Source organism: Diorhabda sublineata, chromosome 4, assembly GCF_026230105.1.
Source record: "Diorhabda sublineata isolate icDioSubl1.1 chromosome 4, icDioSubl1.1, whole genome shotgun sequence".
NCBI classification, from domain to species: Eukaryota; Metazoa; Arthropoda; class Insecta; order Coleoptera; family Chrysomelidae; genus Diorhabda; species Diorhabda sublineata.
Genome location: NC_079477.1, coordinates 20,832,268 through 20,851,886, shown reverse-complemented (window position 1 = coordinate 20,851,886; position 19,619 = coordinate 20,832,268). Strand labels below are relative to the sequence as shown.

General features: G+C 33.5%; 3 protein-coding genes across 3 annotated transcripts; all 3 read left to right on the top strand.

Moving 5' to 3' along the window:
- Window positions 1-25: 25 nt before the first annotated feature.
- LOC130443586 (GDP-Man:Man(3)GlcNAc(2)-PP-Dol alpha-1,2-mannosyltransferase) lies at window positions 26-6,143 on the top strand. Its single transcript, XM_056778333.1, has 5 exons — window positions 26-335; window positions 391-621; window positions 2,630-2,862; window positions 3,019-3,236; window positions 3,983-6,143. The coding sequence occupies exons 1-5, from the start codon at window positions 313-315 to the stop codon at window positions 4,724-4,726; spliced, it is 1,449 nt and encodes a 482-aa protein (XP_056634311.1). The 5' UTR covers window positions 26-312; the 3' UTR covers window positions 4,727-6,143.
- LOC130443320 (uncharacterized) lies at window positions 5,974-6,996 on the top strand. Its single transcript, XM_056777887.1, has one exon. The coding sequence runs from the start codon at window positions 5,974-5,976 to the stop codon at window positions 6,994-6,996; it is 1,023 nt and encodes a 340-aa protein (XP_056633865.1).
- Window positions 6,997-7,828: 832 nt separating this feature from the next.
- LOC130443319 (uncharacterized) lies at window positions 7,829-8,818 on the top strand. The gene has a single exon (XM_056777885.1). It carries the CDS (start codon window positions 7,829-7,831, stop codon window positions 8,816-8,818), a length of 990 nt encoding a protein of 329 aa, XP_056633863.1.
- The last annotated feature ends 10,801 nt before the right edge of the window (window positions 8,819-19,619 follow it).

The window sequence follows — 19,619 nt, the reverse complement described above, 5'->3', positions numbered from 1 at the left end:
CCGTCATTTTTTTACACTGTTAACTATAAGATTCATAAATTGTAACTAATAATTCATTTATACTTGAACGTACATGACTATCCTTAAGTCATACATATATGTACTTCATTACAATTAGATATATGAGGTCATAATAGAATAATTAACAAGAAAAGAAGAATAATTGAGGTGCTGATTTGATTTGTTGTTTTCTATAAAGACTAACTAAACATGCACGTTATCATTTGTTGAGAATGCATAGAATACATTACACGTATAATTTAAAATAAAACAAAGTACTCTTACACAATATTGGTAAAGTTATTGTTTAAAATGCGTGCTGTGCTTAAAACAATGTAAGTCGGTTATATGCAATTTGCGATTTATAATTAATTTTTCATCTATTTTTAGAAAAGTGTTCCTTGTTTTTGTGAAACTATTGATAGGGATAGTAATATTTGTACTTTTCTCTGTTGGATTGGTTGTCCCCGTGTATTATTTATATTTAAGAAGGAAATTCAGAACTGATAAATTGAAAAATCTCTCGAGCAAATTAAAGGTGGGGATATTTCATCCCTACTGTAATGCTGGAGGCGGCGGGGAAAAGGTTTTGTGGGTAGCAGTACAAGCTCTTCAAAAAAAGTGAGTATTGTAATGTTATTTGATTATGATTAGAAATTTTGCATGGTAGTACTAAACCTTTATATATCTGAACTTATTACTACATCAATATCAAGGTTCAATTCTAGAATTTTTAGCTATTATGAAATAAAATTGTCAAATTTGCTCAAATTTCTTATATCTTTTTTCTCTTTTTATTATTAGATCTAAGCTTTTGCTATTTCAGTTTTGCCTTCATCAAAATAGCTTGAAAATAATTGCCAGTACTTCATAGGTATATACATCATGTTCTTGTTTTTCAGAATTTCTGACTTCAGACTAATTGACTTATTGACTTATTCTAAATTATTTATTAAAATAATTTGTTAAAGAGAGAGATCAATTGGGTGCCTAATGCCATTTGAGAAGGATTTTTAGGATCTGGGAACAGTAAAAGTTACATTGTTGCAAAGTTATGCATGTAAAGAAATAGTCCTGAATAGATTTAAAATATTTTTTTCTATTTTTGAAATAGTTGATTTCTGAAATTTTTGTTTTTACTTTTTTAAATTGGAAGAAATTTCAAAAAATTGATGTAATTTCTTCATTGTCTTAACCCTTCAAATCAGACATCTGTCTATTAGAAAGATATAGTTTACAGATTTGGTAATAGACCTTACTAGCCAGTAAAGGGGTTTTGTATATGCCACAGTCAAACCCTACTCTTCACTGATACGGGATGTTTGCTGCCTTTCACTGAACCCTAAGCAGGTTTCATTGTATTTGACTGAAAGTAATTGCTCATGTCATCTCTTTGTTTTAATTACTTCTTTAGTTTTAGTATTTGAATGAGAGTAACTACATATGTTGAATATTTTGTCTTATTATTACATATTTCGTTGTGTCTTGTGTTTGATAGTTATTAAAAAAAAGATAAATTGTTTCAAGATTTATAAGTTCGTTTTTGATTTATTAATTACCTGTGAACATCTTATGTGCTAATTAACAAAAAAAGTAAGATTAGGTGAATAAATGCCTTAAATTATTGAGTGAGTTCACAAAAAAAGCTTAGTTTCCATATCTGTCTGCGAGACGTGTTCCTCATAATGCAAAAAAATCATGTTCTGTCTGATGGTTATTTATCACATCAGCTACATATCAATATGTCATTTGAGATTCTATAAATATTTCTTCAACTTTACATATCACTTATTTCATTGTGGCTACCATAACATATATTAAGTAAGTTTGGAGTATTACAAAAATTACAGGGTCATACTCAAAACTATTAGAATTACATTTGCAGTTTTATAATTGTTTTGGTATAAAACAAATATTCTAACCCTACTTGATTGTGGAACAGCTGAAGGATTTGTCCCTAAAAAATCATTAGATCGAATCAATTTTTAAAGTTGAGGTGGCATTTTTTTATACTATAACTTGCAAAGTTTACCAAAAAATATTTTGTTTTCCCTTTTTTTATTATTTGATGAAAAAACTCATATTTCAGTATATGATTCTATTTTTATTAGTATTATTTTTTGTGTACATTGAATTTCAATTGATGAAATATGAAGAACATAATCTTTTCTTACATGTTTTTATAGATTGTGATACTAGGTACTTCTGCATTTTTCAATATAGGCAAAATTAAGTTTGCCAAAAGTCGCCAATAATATACATATTTGAAGCCGATGAAGCATGTGTTTTGGCTCAAATTAATCAACCATCACAATCCCAAAAATACAAGTGTTATTTTATCAAGAAAAATAGTTGCTTCCATAAACAGAATTGTTTCTATTCATTTATTATGAATTATCTCATTTTTTTATTCCAATTACAATAAATCAATTCCCAGTCCCACCTAATGCAAATGTTGTTTTGAAATTGCAAAAAAGGGATCTGGTGCTGTTTTTGGAAGTCGAAAAAGTATTAGAAATAGTAATAGAAATCACTGAGTTTATGACTGCTCCCTAATACTTCATTGTTATGTGTGAAACAATATTTATAACTATTTTTTGTGATATTTGAAAACCCATTCATATTTTAGATATCCCAAGGCTGAATTTTTCATATATACTGGAGATATAGAGGTGACTCCCATAGAAATCTTAAACAAAGTTAAAAATAGATTAAATGTCAATCTAGAAAAGGACGTGAAGTTTATTTATTTGCATAGAAGAAAATGGGTTGAAGCAAATATGTATCCATATTTTACTCTGTTAGGACAAGCTTTAGGTTCTATATATTTAGGATTTGAAGCATTGAACCAACTAAATCCAGGTAAATTGAATTTAGCAACTTGTTTCTTTCCTATATATATATATATATATATATATATATATATATATATATATATATATATATATATATATATATATATATATATTTGTGTTTGTTATTTTGTGAATTGAATACAAGTGCCATTATTCTTTTTAGATATATTTATTGAAACTACTGGATTCACTTTTGTTATACCAATTTTTAAATATATTGGTGGTTGTAAGACAGGTTGCTACATTCATTATCCAATAATTACTGCAGATATGTTAAAAAGAGTTTCCAGTAGGCAAGCTATGTATAATAATAGAGGTATAATAGCGAGGAGTCCAATACTTACTATGGCAAAATTAATATATTACCACATATTTGCATGGGTAAGTGTAATCTATCAAATCTATTATCATCATTCTAGTGGTGTACCGTTCATAGTTATAAAATCGCGAGTTTCTTCATTCAAATTCTATAAAAACGGATTATATCTTGTGATGGAGAAGTGTAAGACTGTACTTCATTATCTTATACTGAAGTATCTTTTAATTACGACTACAAAATAATACATTATGTACTATATACTGTGCAAACTGGGAGAAACATATAATGGGTCTTCTGCTACGAGTGACATATACTATTTTTTCTTCAAGCATAAAATAATATATTGAAATTCTTCTTAAGACATTTTTACAATACACTTTTAAAAATTGACAAACACCAAATTAAATGACAGCTCCTGCCTACATTGTTAGAACGCCTGTAATAAATGTTGCTATCGTTTCTCATTATTTTGTTACTATTACAATAATGAGCTTTCATTATTTTACTAGTAAAAGAATACTTATGACAGATGAACATGGTGTTGGTCATTATTAGAAGCATTAGTTTAGCTTGCCGTAATATTAGATATTCTTCAAATTTATTTAATACACTGTCTATTTATGTAAATTTTTCTGCTTTCCTTTTATGTATATATATTCTGCATCACCAATTTTTTGTCGGTAACCACTCATATTTCATTAAAAAATAAAAACAGAACTAGAACTAGAAACATTAATATATCAAAAGGTCCAAGAAATAAGAAATTACAGAAATTTATATGTATTTATATGAATAAATTTGATTTCAGGCCTACTCTATGGCAGGCCAGAGCTCCGACATCAATATTGTTAATTCAACATTTACTATGGAACATTTGAACACCTTATGGAATAGACCTATACATCTTGTGTATCCGCCATGTGAAACTGATCACTTGAAAAACATTCCAAAAGATTCAGTAAGGCCTAAAAATATAAGAATAATGTCCTTAGCCCAATTTAGACCAGAAAAAGACCATCCGTTACAATTACAAGCTTTGTATGAATTAAGAGAAATAGTTCCTGAAGAAATATTTAGTAGCATAACTCTAGTCTTATGCGGCAGTTGTAGGAATGCTGATGATAGTCGGAGAGTTAAAGATTTAAAAGATTTCAGCAAACACTTGAGTTTAGAAAACAATGTGGAATTTAAAGTGAATGTTTCTTATGGAGAATTATTGGAAGAGTTTAGAAATTCATGGATAGGAATCCATACAATGTTGGATGAACATTTTGGCATAAGTGTAGTTGAACAGATGGCGGCAGGACTTGTAATGGTAGCACATAGATCTGGTGGACCCTTGTTGGATATTATAGAAACATCAGAAGGATCCAGATTGGGGTTTTTGGCTCAAACACCAGATGAATTTGCGCATATTATTAAATTTATTCTACAATTAGATGACTCTGAAATTAGTGAAATTAGGGAAAAAGCTAAAGCTTCAACTGATCGTTTTAGTATTCAGAAATTTAATGAAGAATTTCTTAGGGCAATTGAGCCACTTTTTAAATAATAATCTTGTACTTAAAACTTTCAATCATTATATACATTCAATCAAACCTTAGCATTTTTTTGATAAAAAATTTACAGTACCTGGAATGAAGGAAATGGTAGCTTGATATGAGGACATGATATCTTGAAGAGTATTTGATTTTAATATTATATTTTATTTTGTGAGTGGGTACTGTTTATATGTCTTGAGGTTGACTGAATGAGCTAGATAAGAGTGACCAATAGTAATTTCATTTAAGTTGTATGTTGTAAGAGAGTTGTATGAGTCGAAGAAGTTGTTTTCCATTTCAAGAAGTTTGAATTGTAAAGAGGTAAGGAGGGTAGGCCATATATTATGGTTGCTTACTTTGTATGTGTTGCCTTTTCATTACCAGATATTTCTTTGTGGCTAGGAAACCAGAAGACATTACATCAAGATCCATTATTTTCTTTCTTTTATTTGTGTAGAGATAGGATAGTCAGAGGTTACCTACTTTTTGTAGGTTGTGAGGTGTTTAAGGAGTGGGCCATTAGAAGAAAGAAGAAAAAATTTGTTTTTGATAATGTAATTATTCACTTCATGTGTAGCAAGAGAGAATTATAGATCGTTTCTTTTCTGTTCGTGGCTAAGAAGAATTTTTTATTTCATAAAAAAATTAAGCTTTGTGATTCGAGTGATAAGGATTAGACTTGCAAAATGCTGGACTACAGGGAGTAAAGAAAAGCCTCGGGATTGGAGAAATAGTAGAGAGATATAGATAAGAGGAACGATTGATAAAGAGGACAGTTTGCTTCTTCAGGATCAAGAATGGAGAATGTGCCGGATGTGCTACATAGAGGTCTTCTAGACGAGTAACAAGATGGAGTAGTGGGGATATTAAACAAATAACATATTCAGGAAGAATGTTTATTGAGCAGGGTTAAAGGCCCATGAGGTGAAGGTTTGAGTAGTTTTAAGATATTAATGGCGCATGTTTTTAGGTCGGTAAAACGTCTATTTCACACACAACGATTTTGGACATACTCAGTGCTTATACAGTTTTGTTCCATGGGAGGGCGAGTAATTCGTGGCGCGGGTGCGACAGAGAAGGAAAGCGCCAATGGCGAAATTTTTTTTCTGTTAAAGGTCAAATGCCTTTAAATATGTTTTTATTACGAATTATCAGTTTTTTTGTTAGAATTCTTGGTGTTGTTGTGCGTTCATATTACACTGTTGTCAACAATTTAAATTTCGCACAAAGATTATTATTGCATCATTTTCAAATTAAAATGGCTGAAGATCTATTTAAAACCTTAATTAAAGAAGGAGGTGTTGTTAAAAGAAAAGTTTCTGTTTTTAGCAATAAAATTACAAAATTACAGGAAAGTCTTTTGAATGAAGAAAATATTTCAGAACAAACTATTATTGAATTAGAAGATAGAATCGGTCAGATTAGTGATATTAGTAATGAGTTTGATAGTATTCAGAGTCAAATTGAAGTGGAAATTTTAGATGATGAATCCAAGTTTATGGAACAATTAGCTCAAGGAGAGCAGTTCTTACAAAATTTTTATGATTCATTTGCATCAGCAAAACATTTATTGAATCAATTAAAACCAGCTAATAATAGTAACAGTGATCATAATTCCGATAAGAATTCGAGTATTTCAAGTAAAAATTGTAATTCTCCTGCAGTAAAACTGCCAGACATAAAATTACCCACATTTAGTGGGTCTTCAAATACCTGGCTTGAGTTTCGAGACACGTTTATCGCATTAATAAACGACAACCCTGATATTGATGATATAAATAAATTACACTATTTAAGGGCTAGTCTAGAGGGTAGCGCTAGTCAAATCATTCAATCTCTTGAAATTTCTGCAGGAACATATAAGGTTGCATGGGATTTGTTATGCAAACGATATGATAATAAAAAAGCATTAATATACAATCATTTAGATGCATTGATTGGTTTAGAAAAAATTATTAAAGTCTCATCTTTTAAATTAAGAAATCTCTCAGATACAGTCTTCAAACACTTGAGGGCTCTTAACAGTCTTAAACTTCCCACAGATCAGTGGGATATTCTAATTTTACATTTAATGGCCAAAAGTTTGGACGATGGATCTGTTAGTAAATGGGAGGAATACAAGTCTAAAAAAGATTTGCCTTCTCTTGAGGATATGTGTGAATTTTTAAGAAGTAGATCAGACTTGCTAGAGCGATTAGAGTTGAACAAACTTGAACAGGGATCCAAGTCAGGGAAAACCAGGGGCTTACTTTCTGCCGATTCAGAAAATAATTCACATTAAAACAAAACATCTTTTCAAGGTTTCAAGTGTGCCATATGCAGTGGCGATCACAGAGTGTTTATGTGCGACAAATTCAAGGCAATGTCTGTGCTAAATCGCATGGAACAAGCCAAAAGACTAAAGTTATGCTTAAACTGTCTTCGAAGTGGCCACAAAACCAACCAATGCAGATTGTATGCTTCATGTAAAACATGTAAGGGTAAACACAATACTCTTTTACACATAGAAAACAAAAATCAAGCAAATCAAAATATAAATCAAGAAAATGTTTCTCTAACTACAAGTTCGGTACATTTTCAAATTCTGTTATCCACTGTAGTAGTAGATGTTTTAAACAGTTATGGTGCTTACGTACCTGTTCGAGCTATTCTAGATTCAGGATCAATGTCTTCCTTTATAACTGAGTCTCTTCACTCAAAACTAAATATTCCAAAGCAAACAATAAATTTCGCTGTTTCTGGTTTGAACAGTGCCGTCTCTAATGTGAAATATAAATGTTGCTTAAAATTTAAATCTCAACATAAAAATTTTATGACGGACTTGTCTTGTTTTATTTTACCAGAAATAACTGGAAACTTGCCTACATTTTACATTGATAAGCAAAAGCTATTGATACCTAAATATATCAATTTGGCTGATAAAAACTTCCATAAGCCCGGACCAATCGAGATGCTGATAGGTGCTGATATTTTTTGGAATGTTTTATGTCCAAACCAATTGAAGTTAAATACAAATGGTCCTGTTTTACAGGAAACTCAGCTTGGGTGGTTGGTTTCAGGTAAAATACAAGGCTTTCAAATTTCTAATAATATAGTTTGTAATTTGGCTAAAAATGAATGATTTATATATCCAAGACCAGTTATCAAAATTCTTTGAAATAGAAAGTGTTAAAACTGCCAGTCCTTGGTCCAAAGAGGAAATGGACTGTGAAACTCATTTTAAAGACACAACAACAAGAACTCAAGAAGGTCGTTTTTTTGTATCGATTCCATTGAAAGCAAGTCCAAAAATATTAGGTGAATCTTTAGGTCTAGCCAAAAGAAGATTCAAATCGCTTGAGCAAAAATTCTCAAAAGAACACCAATTCTCAAGAATGTACAAGAATTTTATCCTCGAATATGAAAAGCTCAATCATATGCAAAACATAGGAGAGGTATCTGAAGTAAATCATGAGGATGTCTATTATTTACCGCACCATGGAATTCTACGTATGCATAGCCCAACAACGAAATTAAGGACAGTTTTTGACGCCTCGGCACGAACTACAAGTGGAGTTTCTTTTAATGAACTTCAGCTAAAAGGACCGGTAATTCAAGATGATTTAGTGTCAATATTATTACGCTTTAGACAATATAAATATGTTGTTACCGCAGACATTGAAAAAATGTACCGTCAGGTCTTGGTGTCAAAAGATCAGCATAAAATGCAAAAAATTTTATGGCGAGATAACGAAAATAAAGCACTAAGTGTCTGTGAACTTTCCACGGTAACTTATGGTACTACAAGTGCACCATTTGTAGCTATTAGGTGTTTAGTAGAATTAGGTAAACTTTGTGAAAGAGAATTCCCGATTATTTCAAATATTATTCTTCACGACTTCTATGTCGATGACCTTTTGACAGGTTTCGATGACATTCACATTGCAAAAGAAAGTTGTCTTAAATTATGTGAAGTTCTTGGATCAGGCTGCTTTCCACTTCGAAAGTGGCGATCAAACTTTCCGGACATAATGCATGATCTAAAAGAAGGTAAACTTGCTGATTCTTCGGAAGGTCTAGTCATTGGCGAAGATGATGTTGCAAAAACCCTAGGTATATCGTGAATGAGTAAAATGGATAAATTAATATTTCATATTGATGTTGAATTGAAGGGTGGATGTTTAACAAAAAGAGTTATGCTTTCAGGCATATCCAGAATATTCGATCCAATGGGTCTACTTGGCCCTTGCATTATAATTGCTAAAGTAATGTTACAATAACTTTGGAAGGAAAATCTATCTTGGGACAGTCCAGTTTCCCATGAATTACAAGTTAAATGGAACAATTTTATACAAGAATTTCCGTCTTTAAATTATTTAAAAATTCAGCGACATGTTATTTGTGATAATTCCACACAAATAGAATTACATGCCTTTTCAGACGCTTCTGAGGTAGCATATGGTGCAGCTGTGTATGTCAGATCAATGAAATACACAGCTTATCTCTAAAGCTAAGGTTGCGCCAATTAAATCACTAACAATCCCTCGGTTAGAATTATGTGCTAAACTTGTTAATAAGGTTACTACTTCTTTGAGGCTTGATTTCAATTCTGTAACATTATGGTCTGACTCCACAATAGTGTTGGGCTGGATTAAAACTCCAGTTCATTTGTTAAAACCATTCGTTCGTAATCGAATTGCTGAAATACAGGAGATAACTGACATCAGTTCATGGCGTTATGTTCCAAGTTTAGAAAACCCCGCAGACATTTTATCAAGAGGCTCTTATCCTAGTAGTTTGAATAATTCAAATATATGGTGGCAGGTTCTATATTGGCTCCAAGAGAGCCCTGACCTTTGGCCAAAAGACAATAAGACGTCTATTCCCCTTCCAGAAATAAAACCTACTTTGGTAGCGGTGTCTGAATTTAAATTTCCATTCGAAAGGTTTTCTAATTTGAATCGATTGAGGAGGTGCATGGCTTTCATCTTAAGATTTATAAAAAATTGCTCAAGTAATAAAGAAAATCGATCGTTTGGTGTTTTTACAACAACAGAATTAGATAACTCTTTGAAGTTGCTTGTAAAACTATCCCAAATATCTTCGCTCAATAAGGAGTATAATGATTTAAAAGCTGGGAATGAAATTGACAAAAAAAGTAAATTTTTATCTTTAAACCCGTTTATGGACACGAGCAGTATACTTAGAGTTGGAGGTCGTTTGCAGAATTCAAATTTTCATTTCAATAAAAAACATCCAATGATTTTGTCGTCGAAACACCATTTCACGAAACTTCTTTTTGAACAAGGGCATAAAAACTTATTACATGCAGGACCATTACAATTATTATATAATATATGAGAAACGTATTGGCCAGTTGTCGCTCGCAACCTAGCTAGATCTATTGTTCATAAATGTATACAATGTTATAGATTAAAACCAAAATCAGTCCAACCTATTATGGGAAATTTACCAAGTGATAGATTTTTATCTGGTTTCCCCTTTCAAATCACAGGTACAGATTATGCCGGACCTTTTCATGTACTTAATAAAAAGGGACGTGGCTCAAAAATCATGAAAGGTTATGTTTTTCTGTTCATATGCTTGGCTACAAAGTCCATTCAACTTGAGTTTGTAAGTAGTCTTTCAACTGAAGATTTCCTTTTGGCTCTGAAACGCTTTATCAGTCGACATGGAAAACCATCTCAAATTTATTCAGACCACGGTACAAATTTTATTGGTGCAAATAGAAACTTGAAAGAACTCTATGATTTTCTCACTCAAAATGAATGTTTAATTAGTGATTCTATGAACAATAAAGGCATACGCTGGAACTTTAATCCAGTCCAAGCTCCACATTTTGGTGGATTATGGGAGGCTGGGGTTAAGGCAATGAAATATCACTTGAAACGTGTTTCTGGTAAATCTAACTTTACTGTTGAAGAGTTCACAACTTTGCTCTGTCAGATAGAGGCCATATTAAACTCCCGTCCTCTTTGTCCGCTATCTACTAACCCTTTAGATCCTTCTCCTTTAACAACAGCTCACTTCATCATTGGTCGTCCACTAACTTCAATTCTGGTGCCAGTTATGATTTTAGAAAAGGAAAGCAGGTTATCCAGATACCAAAAAATCGAAAAACACTTCTGGACGAGATGGTATAAGGAATACATTTCCGAACTTCAGCAACGATCTAAATGGAAGACGAACCATGGAGAGTTGGCAGAAGGTATATTGGTACTCATAAAGGATGACAAACTTCCACCTCTTAACTGGAAATTGGGGCGCGTAACAAAATTATTCCGGGGTAGTGACAATATCTCGCGAGTTGCAGAAATTCTCACCAACAATGGAACTGTCATCAGAGATTTTTCCAAACTGTGCCCTTTGCCGTAAAAAAAATAAAACGTGTGTGCTTAAGTAACTGCTATATACTCTGTTAAAAGCTGGTGCTTTTAAGGCCGCGGGTATGTTACGACTTCTAAATTTTATATGGAAGCTAAACCTGGCAACGCTGCGACCACGAGGGCCCAGAAGAGAGACAGCAAAACCCAGGGCATTCAAGATACACACCACAAGAGTTACAGACGTAAAATTTATAAAAATCTGTTTAATGTATAATAATTCAATATCACTATATGAGATGCAAGGATAATATATGTAATTAAAGTTGTGCGTTTACGAAATACAATAGTGTATCATTATTATTATAATAAAAGAAGAAAAGAACAAACACCGACACCTAAACACTTTCTGAGTGGCAAATTTATCAATAATTTTCGTAAAATCTATTTTTTCACAGATTTTGTATTCAATAGAGATGATGGCCAAATCAGAAAGCCTTTCTACGTCAATTGGCTGGTTCTTACCAGGAAAAATATCTTTGAATGAAGTTATTTAATTAAACAGTTGTATACCGTCTATATAATTCACTATACTTCTTTCCTCCTGTACATGTAACTTAATATCTAGATATTACTAGAAATGTTGTGAAACTCATACAAAAAGCAGAATATTGAAAAGCACTCAGATAATAATGTAAATCTTTCATTTACTGAAGAGATCGCGTGGTCAAGAATTGCAAAATAGAAAGAAGTCTTGATTTGTTGGAAGGGATTCAAAAGGGGTTCATCACTGCCCTCGTAATCAAATAAACGAACCTTTTCCTGAGCCTCGAACTTGGAAATTCGGGGTCAATACCTAAATCTCTAGCAAGTGTTGTGGGTGATTCGACAAATATTTTGAAATTATTGTCTGATCTTTGTGAAACAAAATATTTTTTTAAATTATCTAAGGCTTCAATGCATTCCGCGGTGTTTAATTTAGGATTTTGAAGCATTTCACTCAGAACATTAATTCTTGCTAATAAATCATGTCAAATCAAAATTGAACTCTATAATTTGAATGATTCAAGATTTTTAATTATTGATTTTGCATCATTTTTTGTTTTCGTGTCTCTAGTGGAATCTTCAATTAAGTCATTTAATGCGGTAATAATGTTTTTGAGATCTTGCTTTAGAGGTCTAATAGCATTGATACGACTTTCCCACCTTGTTTCAGTTAATGGTTTCAAATTTAGACTTTTCACGTATTCTTTTAGTACATCCCATCGATATGAGAACACAGCAAAAAAAATTATATACGTATAATATTCTAGGATTGATATCGAGAATCCGTTTTTGAAGCCCCATATTTTTCCTCTTCATGTTCGATTCATTGTCGTAGCCCTGACCACGTATATCTCTAACTTCGAGCTGCAGACTAGATAATAGCTTCTCTAATAGAAAATAGCACAGACCTTCTCCAGTGGTATTAGTTACTGGAACAAATCCTAGACAAAATTCTAAAATATCTACTTTATTTTTACTATCAGTAGTGTTCACACATCTAATTACAAGAGTCGAGAATTATAGTGTAATATTTGGCTTTATATCTCATTACGAATAGATTCGGTTAAAATATGAATTACTTCATTTTGAAAATGTTGCCCTAAGTAGTGTGAAATACGTGTTTTTTTATCTTTGTATGCACTGATATTATTAAGGTGTTCGGGAGTAAATGGATCAAATTTGACCAACATCTCTACTGCCTTTAAAAAATTACCATTATCTCTATGATACAACTCCCTAATTAGTTCCTCTGAATGCTAAATTTTGACTGGCTAAAAATTGTACTATAGCAATCATTCTTTCAATAATAGCGCGCCATCGCTTTTTTCTCTATTGTAAACATTTTGTTCCGCGTCAATAGTACAATTTTTTTCCATTTCGCCTTTATTTCGCATCACGATCTTATAGAGTTAACGTGCTTTAGAGTATTTTCATGTTTATTGAGGTAATCCGAACAATGACGCCAATCAGAAAAGCCAATAATTACAAATTGGGTTGAACTATCTCTACTAATCAATTTACCTGCAAAACAAAAAATATAATTTAGTTCTATGGAATAGCAGAACCACGTGCGATTTATTTTCCCCCGTTTACTAAAGTTTTGTTATAATATGAACAGCTAAATTTTCTGCTACTCTCATCAATCGGAAATTTGAAATTTGCAACTTGTTTGGGACCGCGTTCTACCAATAAATCAATAAATTTTTTATTGTCAAAATGTTAGGCGAAGTACCTGGATCATCTAGTACTACTTGAGCAGAGCCCTCTTTGCTCTCAACTTCACATTTGGCTTCACTAGGAATGGGACTGCTTGATTATGATCTTGCAGTTTCAGCACTTTCATCGGGTGTGAAATCTATTAATTTATTGTTTGTTTCACTAGTACTGGTGGATGTTGATGGTTGAGAATTATCAAACTCCGCGATTTGATTCAAAATTTTTTGTTCGGGCTCACTTTTATCCTGTTTTCCAAAATACTTTTTCAATGCTCCCGCTTGTTTTGAGATTTCTTCTATTCTTCTTTTTTCTATAGAAGGCACCTGACTCTCTTTTAGTCTTTCTGTTTCTGGACGAGGACGACATCTAAAGGTAAAAGGTAAGAAGAACTATAAGTATATCATGGCTCACAGATGCAGATAAAATGTATAGAAACTCATCAGAAATTTTGAAATTCATCGAAATGACCTCCAAAAAGTACCTACCATTGTTAATACTTTTTTTACTTGAAGTGTAAGAATATGAGTTATTCATACGAAACCCCCATTCCTATTGAAAAAGATAGAGCAAATTATTTAAAATAAATAATGATACTTAGCGCTCTTTTAAAATCTGGGTAAAAATTAAAATTTTCATAAACTCCACCGGTTGCTCACCTATAATTTTGTGTGAAATAGTTATTTTCCTAACAAGTGCGGAAAGTGATATTTTCCCGCACGCGACTGCAGTTGTCCCGAACGACGCGGAGCGGAGATCGAGCAAGCGGTCAAGTGCGGGAAAGACACTTTACGCATGAGTTAGGAACATTATTTTTTCTACGACCGTATATACAAAAAAGTATACCAACCCATTTTTCAAAAATTATTTTATTCCAACAAACATAATAATATACAAAACTTTAACTAAAAAGTACTAATTATTATAAATATTAATATTGAAAACACAATTTGTTGCATTCTGTAGACTAGTAAGAATTGCCGGCCCAGTGGAGTTATTTGGTTTCAACTGGAAGGTAGATGACGTTGGTGAGGATGGCATCGGTTGCAGGTCGCATAAAGATGACGATGACGGTGACAGCAACGGTTTTAAGTCATTTGTAGTACAGAGAATTTTATTTGATATTTTTTTCTTCTGATTCTCGGTGTCCTTCAAATAGCCCCCAGCGACAGTAGTAGACTTCCAGCCACCCAGGCGCTTTAGGTTGGTTATTTCTTCGCCGGAGTCTGCTAGAAACGTTGTCGAAGAACGTCTGAAACTGTGTCCTGTATAACGTTCCGGATTAGGTAGGCGTAAATATTCGGCAATCATTGCTGGCATCTTACCAAAAATGTTTACGCTAACACATTGAACTGAGCATTTTCCATTCTTATAATGAATAAAAAATCGGCGGTGTAGAATGGTAGGTGGTCGTAAATCTGCGTACTTTCAAATAGGTTCCATCATTTATTTCTTCAGATAAAACAAATTATCTTGACGAGTGATTTTTGGAATCAGAAATTTTCACAACAATTAATTAGGTTGCCTTTATCGTGAATGTTGTCGACAGTGATATTTACAAGCTCGGATCTGTGGAGAGCGCCAGCCAGTGCAAAAATGGTACTCACTTTAATCATCTGGAGCTAGCATAACCCTGGATATATCTTCTTTGGTAAAAACTTGTGCTTTCTGTGCTCGAAAACCAATATTTTTTTGTTTAAGAAACGACGTTAGCTTATGGAAGTTTCCAAATTTTGTTTTATTTTTTCTAAACTTTTTACCATCGAATAGCGGGACCATAATGCATTAGATTTCAATACCTCTTCCTTATAAGTTTTGGCCCCTTTCTCCTTACACCATGTAACAAAATGGTCGTATTGCTTCTCATACCTTAGTCTGGATTTGGCAGGTAGCAGCTCGGAATTAGATTCATTTGCAGCCTTCAAAATGGCTTCGGGAAGTTCTTCGTCGGATGAATCCATTAATATTATTGTATCGGATTCGGATTAATGTGGTTTAATTTAGAAGATTGTTCTTATTCGGTCACTTCCGAAACGTTTTGAACAACTTTGACGTTTTAGTAACAATTACACGCTTGGGTTGTCATAGCAACTGATATCAAACCCGGGTGGTTTGATAGTTGTTTCTCCTTTGAAGAATGTCACTTTCCCGCACTAGTGCGGGAAAGTGACACTTTCAAAACTAAAATGCGTGCGGGAAAGTGGGTTAAAACGCACGGTCGTAGAAAAATTATATTTTGTGCTAACGAATTTTAAAAGAATGGAAAATAAATTTTGAATTTTCAAACATTCTGTACTTATTTTCAAAACGAATCATCGCGACAAAATTAGCTTAAAAATATGACCACTTTTTTTATTTAATTAGAAAACACCCTGTACAACATTCGTTCATAAATCTAGTTAAGAGCTTTGGTACTTACCACAGTTCTGATTTAAACGATACTCAACAGCAACACCTTGTCACTAATTTCCAATATTAACTTACACTTGCTTGCACTTGATTGTGTTTATGACCGGTCTTATTGTATGTTGATTTAACTTTGTGGAAACAATCTATTTCTTATCTATAAAGAAAACCGCTACAATAAAGTTTCTTCTATTCTTTTAACCCTTGACCTGCGAGCCGCGTGCCGACTGTGATGTATATAGTCAAAAAATTCAAAGAAGGCCGCAGCGGCAAAACCTTTGAAAAAAAAGCCGCACGGCGAACAGCAGCACGTTTTTTTCAAAGGTTTCGTCGCTGGTACCTCCTTAAAAATTTTTTTCGCCGTTCCAACTGACATCGTAAAGACTATACGTACATAAATAAGCCACCGCGCCGCACACAGGAACCAAACATACTTAATCGTATCAAAAATATGGTCCTTAGTTTTTTTCATAGAAATTTCGATTTTTTATGCTGCATTGCCGGCTCTGCCATGAATTTTGCTCTCAAATGAAGAATGTGTGTAGATGAGAGTAGGAGAAGACACTAATGGATAATAGGCCAACACACAACATAACTGAGCACTAACGTTTCATTTTTCTTCTTCTAAAAAATAGTTGATTGTTATAACTAAATGCCGCCGCTCCTTAGTTTGGCCACCCGCGTGCGGTGCACGCGCTGCACAACTGCTAGGATCGGCCCTGCGTATTATGACCGGGGAGTATATTTTTATTAGAGTGTTAATCCCTTGATATCCCAATTTAAGATTGAAGGAAGGAGTTGGTTGCTATATTAATGTTAGTTACATTTTTGATTAAGTAGGAGATGTTTCATATCTATGTCTGAAATGGAGTAATTGGAAAAGTCAATAAATTTAGTTGTATTTGTGATGTGTCTTCAGGTCTATTTATTTTAGGTTCAGAATTGAAATTGGTAGATATAGATTTTTTTATAAAGAATGGTCACATTGAATGGAAATAGAAGTTTCGTATGGATGGGAAGTGGAGAGATTCAAGGAGACTAATGAGCTGCATTTAGAGATAAATTTTCTTTTCGTGCCAAAAAATGTAATTTTACTTCAATTTTTTCAATTTTGAATTCGAATTTTTATACTGTGCAATGTTCATATTGAGGAGAATAGTTTAATGGCAATGAACGCATGTAGATCTGTTTTTGCATGTAGTTGTATGTCCAAATTCGTTATTTAAGCAACATTTTAAAACAGATGGAATATGTGGACTGAAAACGCTTGTAGGGACTTTTTCTGATTCAGATAAAATTCTGTAGGTGCGTGTTACTCTTTGATATTCAAGGATGTTCGTGACTTTCTTATCAGAGCAAACGATCAGGTTTTCCATGTAATGTTCCCTTTGATTGTGTGTAGTTATGAGTAAGGTGTAGTGATCACTTCGCATACACTTCTTCGGAATGTTTGGTCTCATTGATTTTTATTAGGAGGGAACTACCTGGAAGCTTCTGAACATCCTTTAAAGAACCCGGGATCGTCACATTTATGTTTCAAAACGGAAGGTAGAAGGAAGGGCAGTCGAGGAAGCCTCTGAGGGGTCTCGGTATCTATTAATACTTCAATAAGTGACAAAAAACAGTCGAACTTATTGAGAATCTGCTTTTTTTAGGCATGTATTGGTTTTTGGCTGTTTCAAATAATGCAAAAGATCAACTATTAATTAAGATTCGATAATATCAGGAATATTTGTAACGTAAATTTCATTTTTAAATAAAAAGGTACGAGTACACGTAAAGAGTTTTCGTGCATAATAATAACCTGCCACACTATTTTTTGATATTTGGCATTTAACTAAACGGTTTGATCACTTTCCACAATTATTTTGTTCTACAATTCTCAATCATCACGTACATTGCTGGTGAAGTTCAATAAATTACATTTTTTTATCTGGGGATATTATCTTTGTCCTTTTTTCTATATTCTTTGTTGGCATCGAGATAATTTTTTCAATTGTTTAGTATAAGTGGTACAGTATTCAATATTTCCAGATTGTAGTATTTGTTTCACGGTATTTTAAACTTTTACATTGCTTAATCGCTTCACCATGATCTAAATGTGTGGAATCCAGATCACATTCACTGTAATTCAGAAACCCATCTAAGTAATCCGGTCACATCCATGTGATGATGTGAGCATTACCTCTTGGTGTTAGGGCTCCTCCATTCCACTTTGAACAGCAACACCTCGCATGTTACTTTCCTCGTTTATATTTGCCATCAGTATTTCTCTCAAAAACCTTGTTATTTCTGTTCCATTATCAATTTCGAAGCCAAAAAGGCATTCAGAAAAGGTATGTGTGACGTAGTCCTCAATTCCTCACTAGTATATACATTCAAGAGCTTCTGAGATTCCTGAGAGGGGTGGAGGTGGGTGTCGAATTGTCCGTGTCACTAATTATTTTATAGTTCCAAAGTCCTGTTTCAACCGAGCCCCATAGCTCTTGCCACAGTGAGTAGATCACCTCGCTTCAAAGTTTCTGAACAATCTCAGTCAACTTTAAGACCATACCAGATAAGCTTTCTCTCCAAACTCAATAGATAGATTATGATAAAAACCAATGCAGCTACCTCAGATAGAGTCCGACAGGCACATGCTATTTAAGTGCATCAATGCTTGTACAGTGGCAAGTAGCTTTCAGTTTCATTTTAACTTGAGTGCCTTCCTCATACCTCTACTCCATAGAGCTTAATTGAGTTTGAAACGCTCATAAGAGCTCTCCAACGATTACTCTCAGGTATTAGTTGGGATTACTTTGCCATTGTCGCTGCTTTTGCTTCAGTGAGGATAATTTGCTACCGAAATGTCGGATATTCGGACACTCGGTTTTTTACATGTTCATATACGATCAGAGTACGCAGAGGTGCCGAGAACATCTGTATGAACCACAAGCTCGATCGGAGTTTTGGCCAATTCCATACCATGTTCTTCCAGCTATTTGTTAATTTTAGTCGCAACGAGCCTATCTAATCAAGTGGTCCACCACAGCTCCTCACTAATAATCGGAAAAACAACCTTTCAGCAGTACCTCTGTTGATGAATTTAGTCATAGCATTGCATCATACATGATTAGTCATAGGTCTGGTCCGAGAATTAAGCGTTGGACAACTTCTCTATTATACACTTCTCTAAAATCACAGTGGCCTGTAAGATGAGGGCGAGTAGGGTGGCCTGTGAGGGACAGAAATGTCACACCTTATGGCACTAACATTATTCGTACGATCCGCATCATCTCTTATTCGTGAACTTGTCCGTCTCTTTTACTAGAAAATTTTTGTTCCTATCCTTCAAATTTTGCAAAGATTGCTTTATGACCGCTTGCAGATCGTGAACACTAACGGTACCGTGAGTTTAGCATTGATGATGTTAAGTGTCTTCACAGCAAGCTCCTACATCTTTTCTAGGAGGGTATCTTTACTTATAGTCTGGTCGCCCTTTATCAGCTCCTCTAGTATGTCCGCCATCTTTTTTTGTCTCTTTGGTCTTCGATTATATTTGTATTTTCTATATTATTCCAGCGAGCACCTCTGGAAGGTAAGAGATCCATCACTGCAGTTCCGGCATACATATAAGCACAACGTACATGATTTTGGCAAACGGCCGGTATCTACGCTTTCTGATTGGTTGCGGCCAGGTAGCAGTACGTTCTGCAATTGTAAAGTCAGAGTAATGTACGTTTTGCAAGTGAATTTAAAATGCATGTGTACGCCAGATAACAGTACATATTGTACGTTATGCCAGTAAATTAAAAGCACGTCAGAATATATTTAAAGATTTATTACCATAATGCAATACAAAAACTACGAAAAGTAAGCATATTGACACAAACTAAAAGACATATAAAGTAGGACCTAAAAGACTAAGTATAATTTA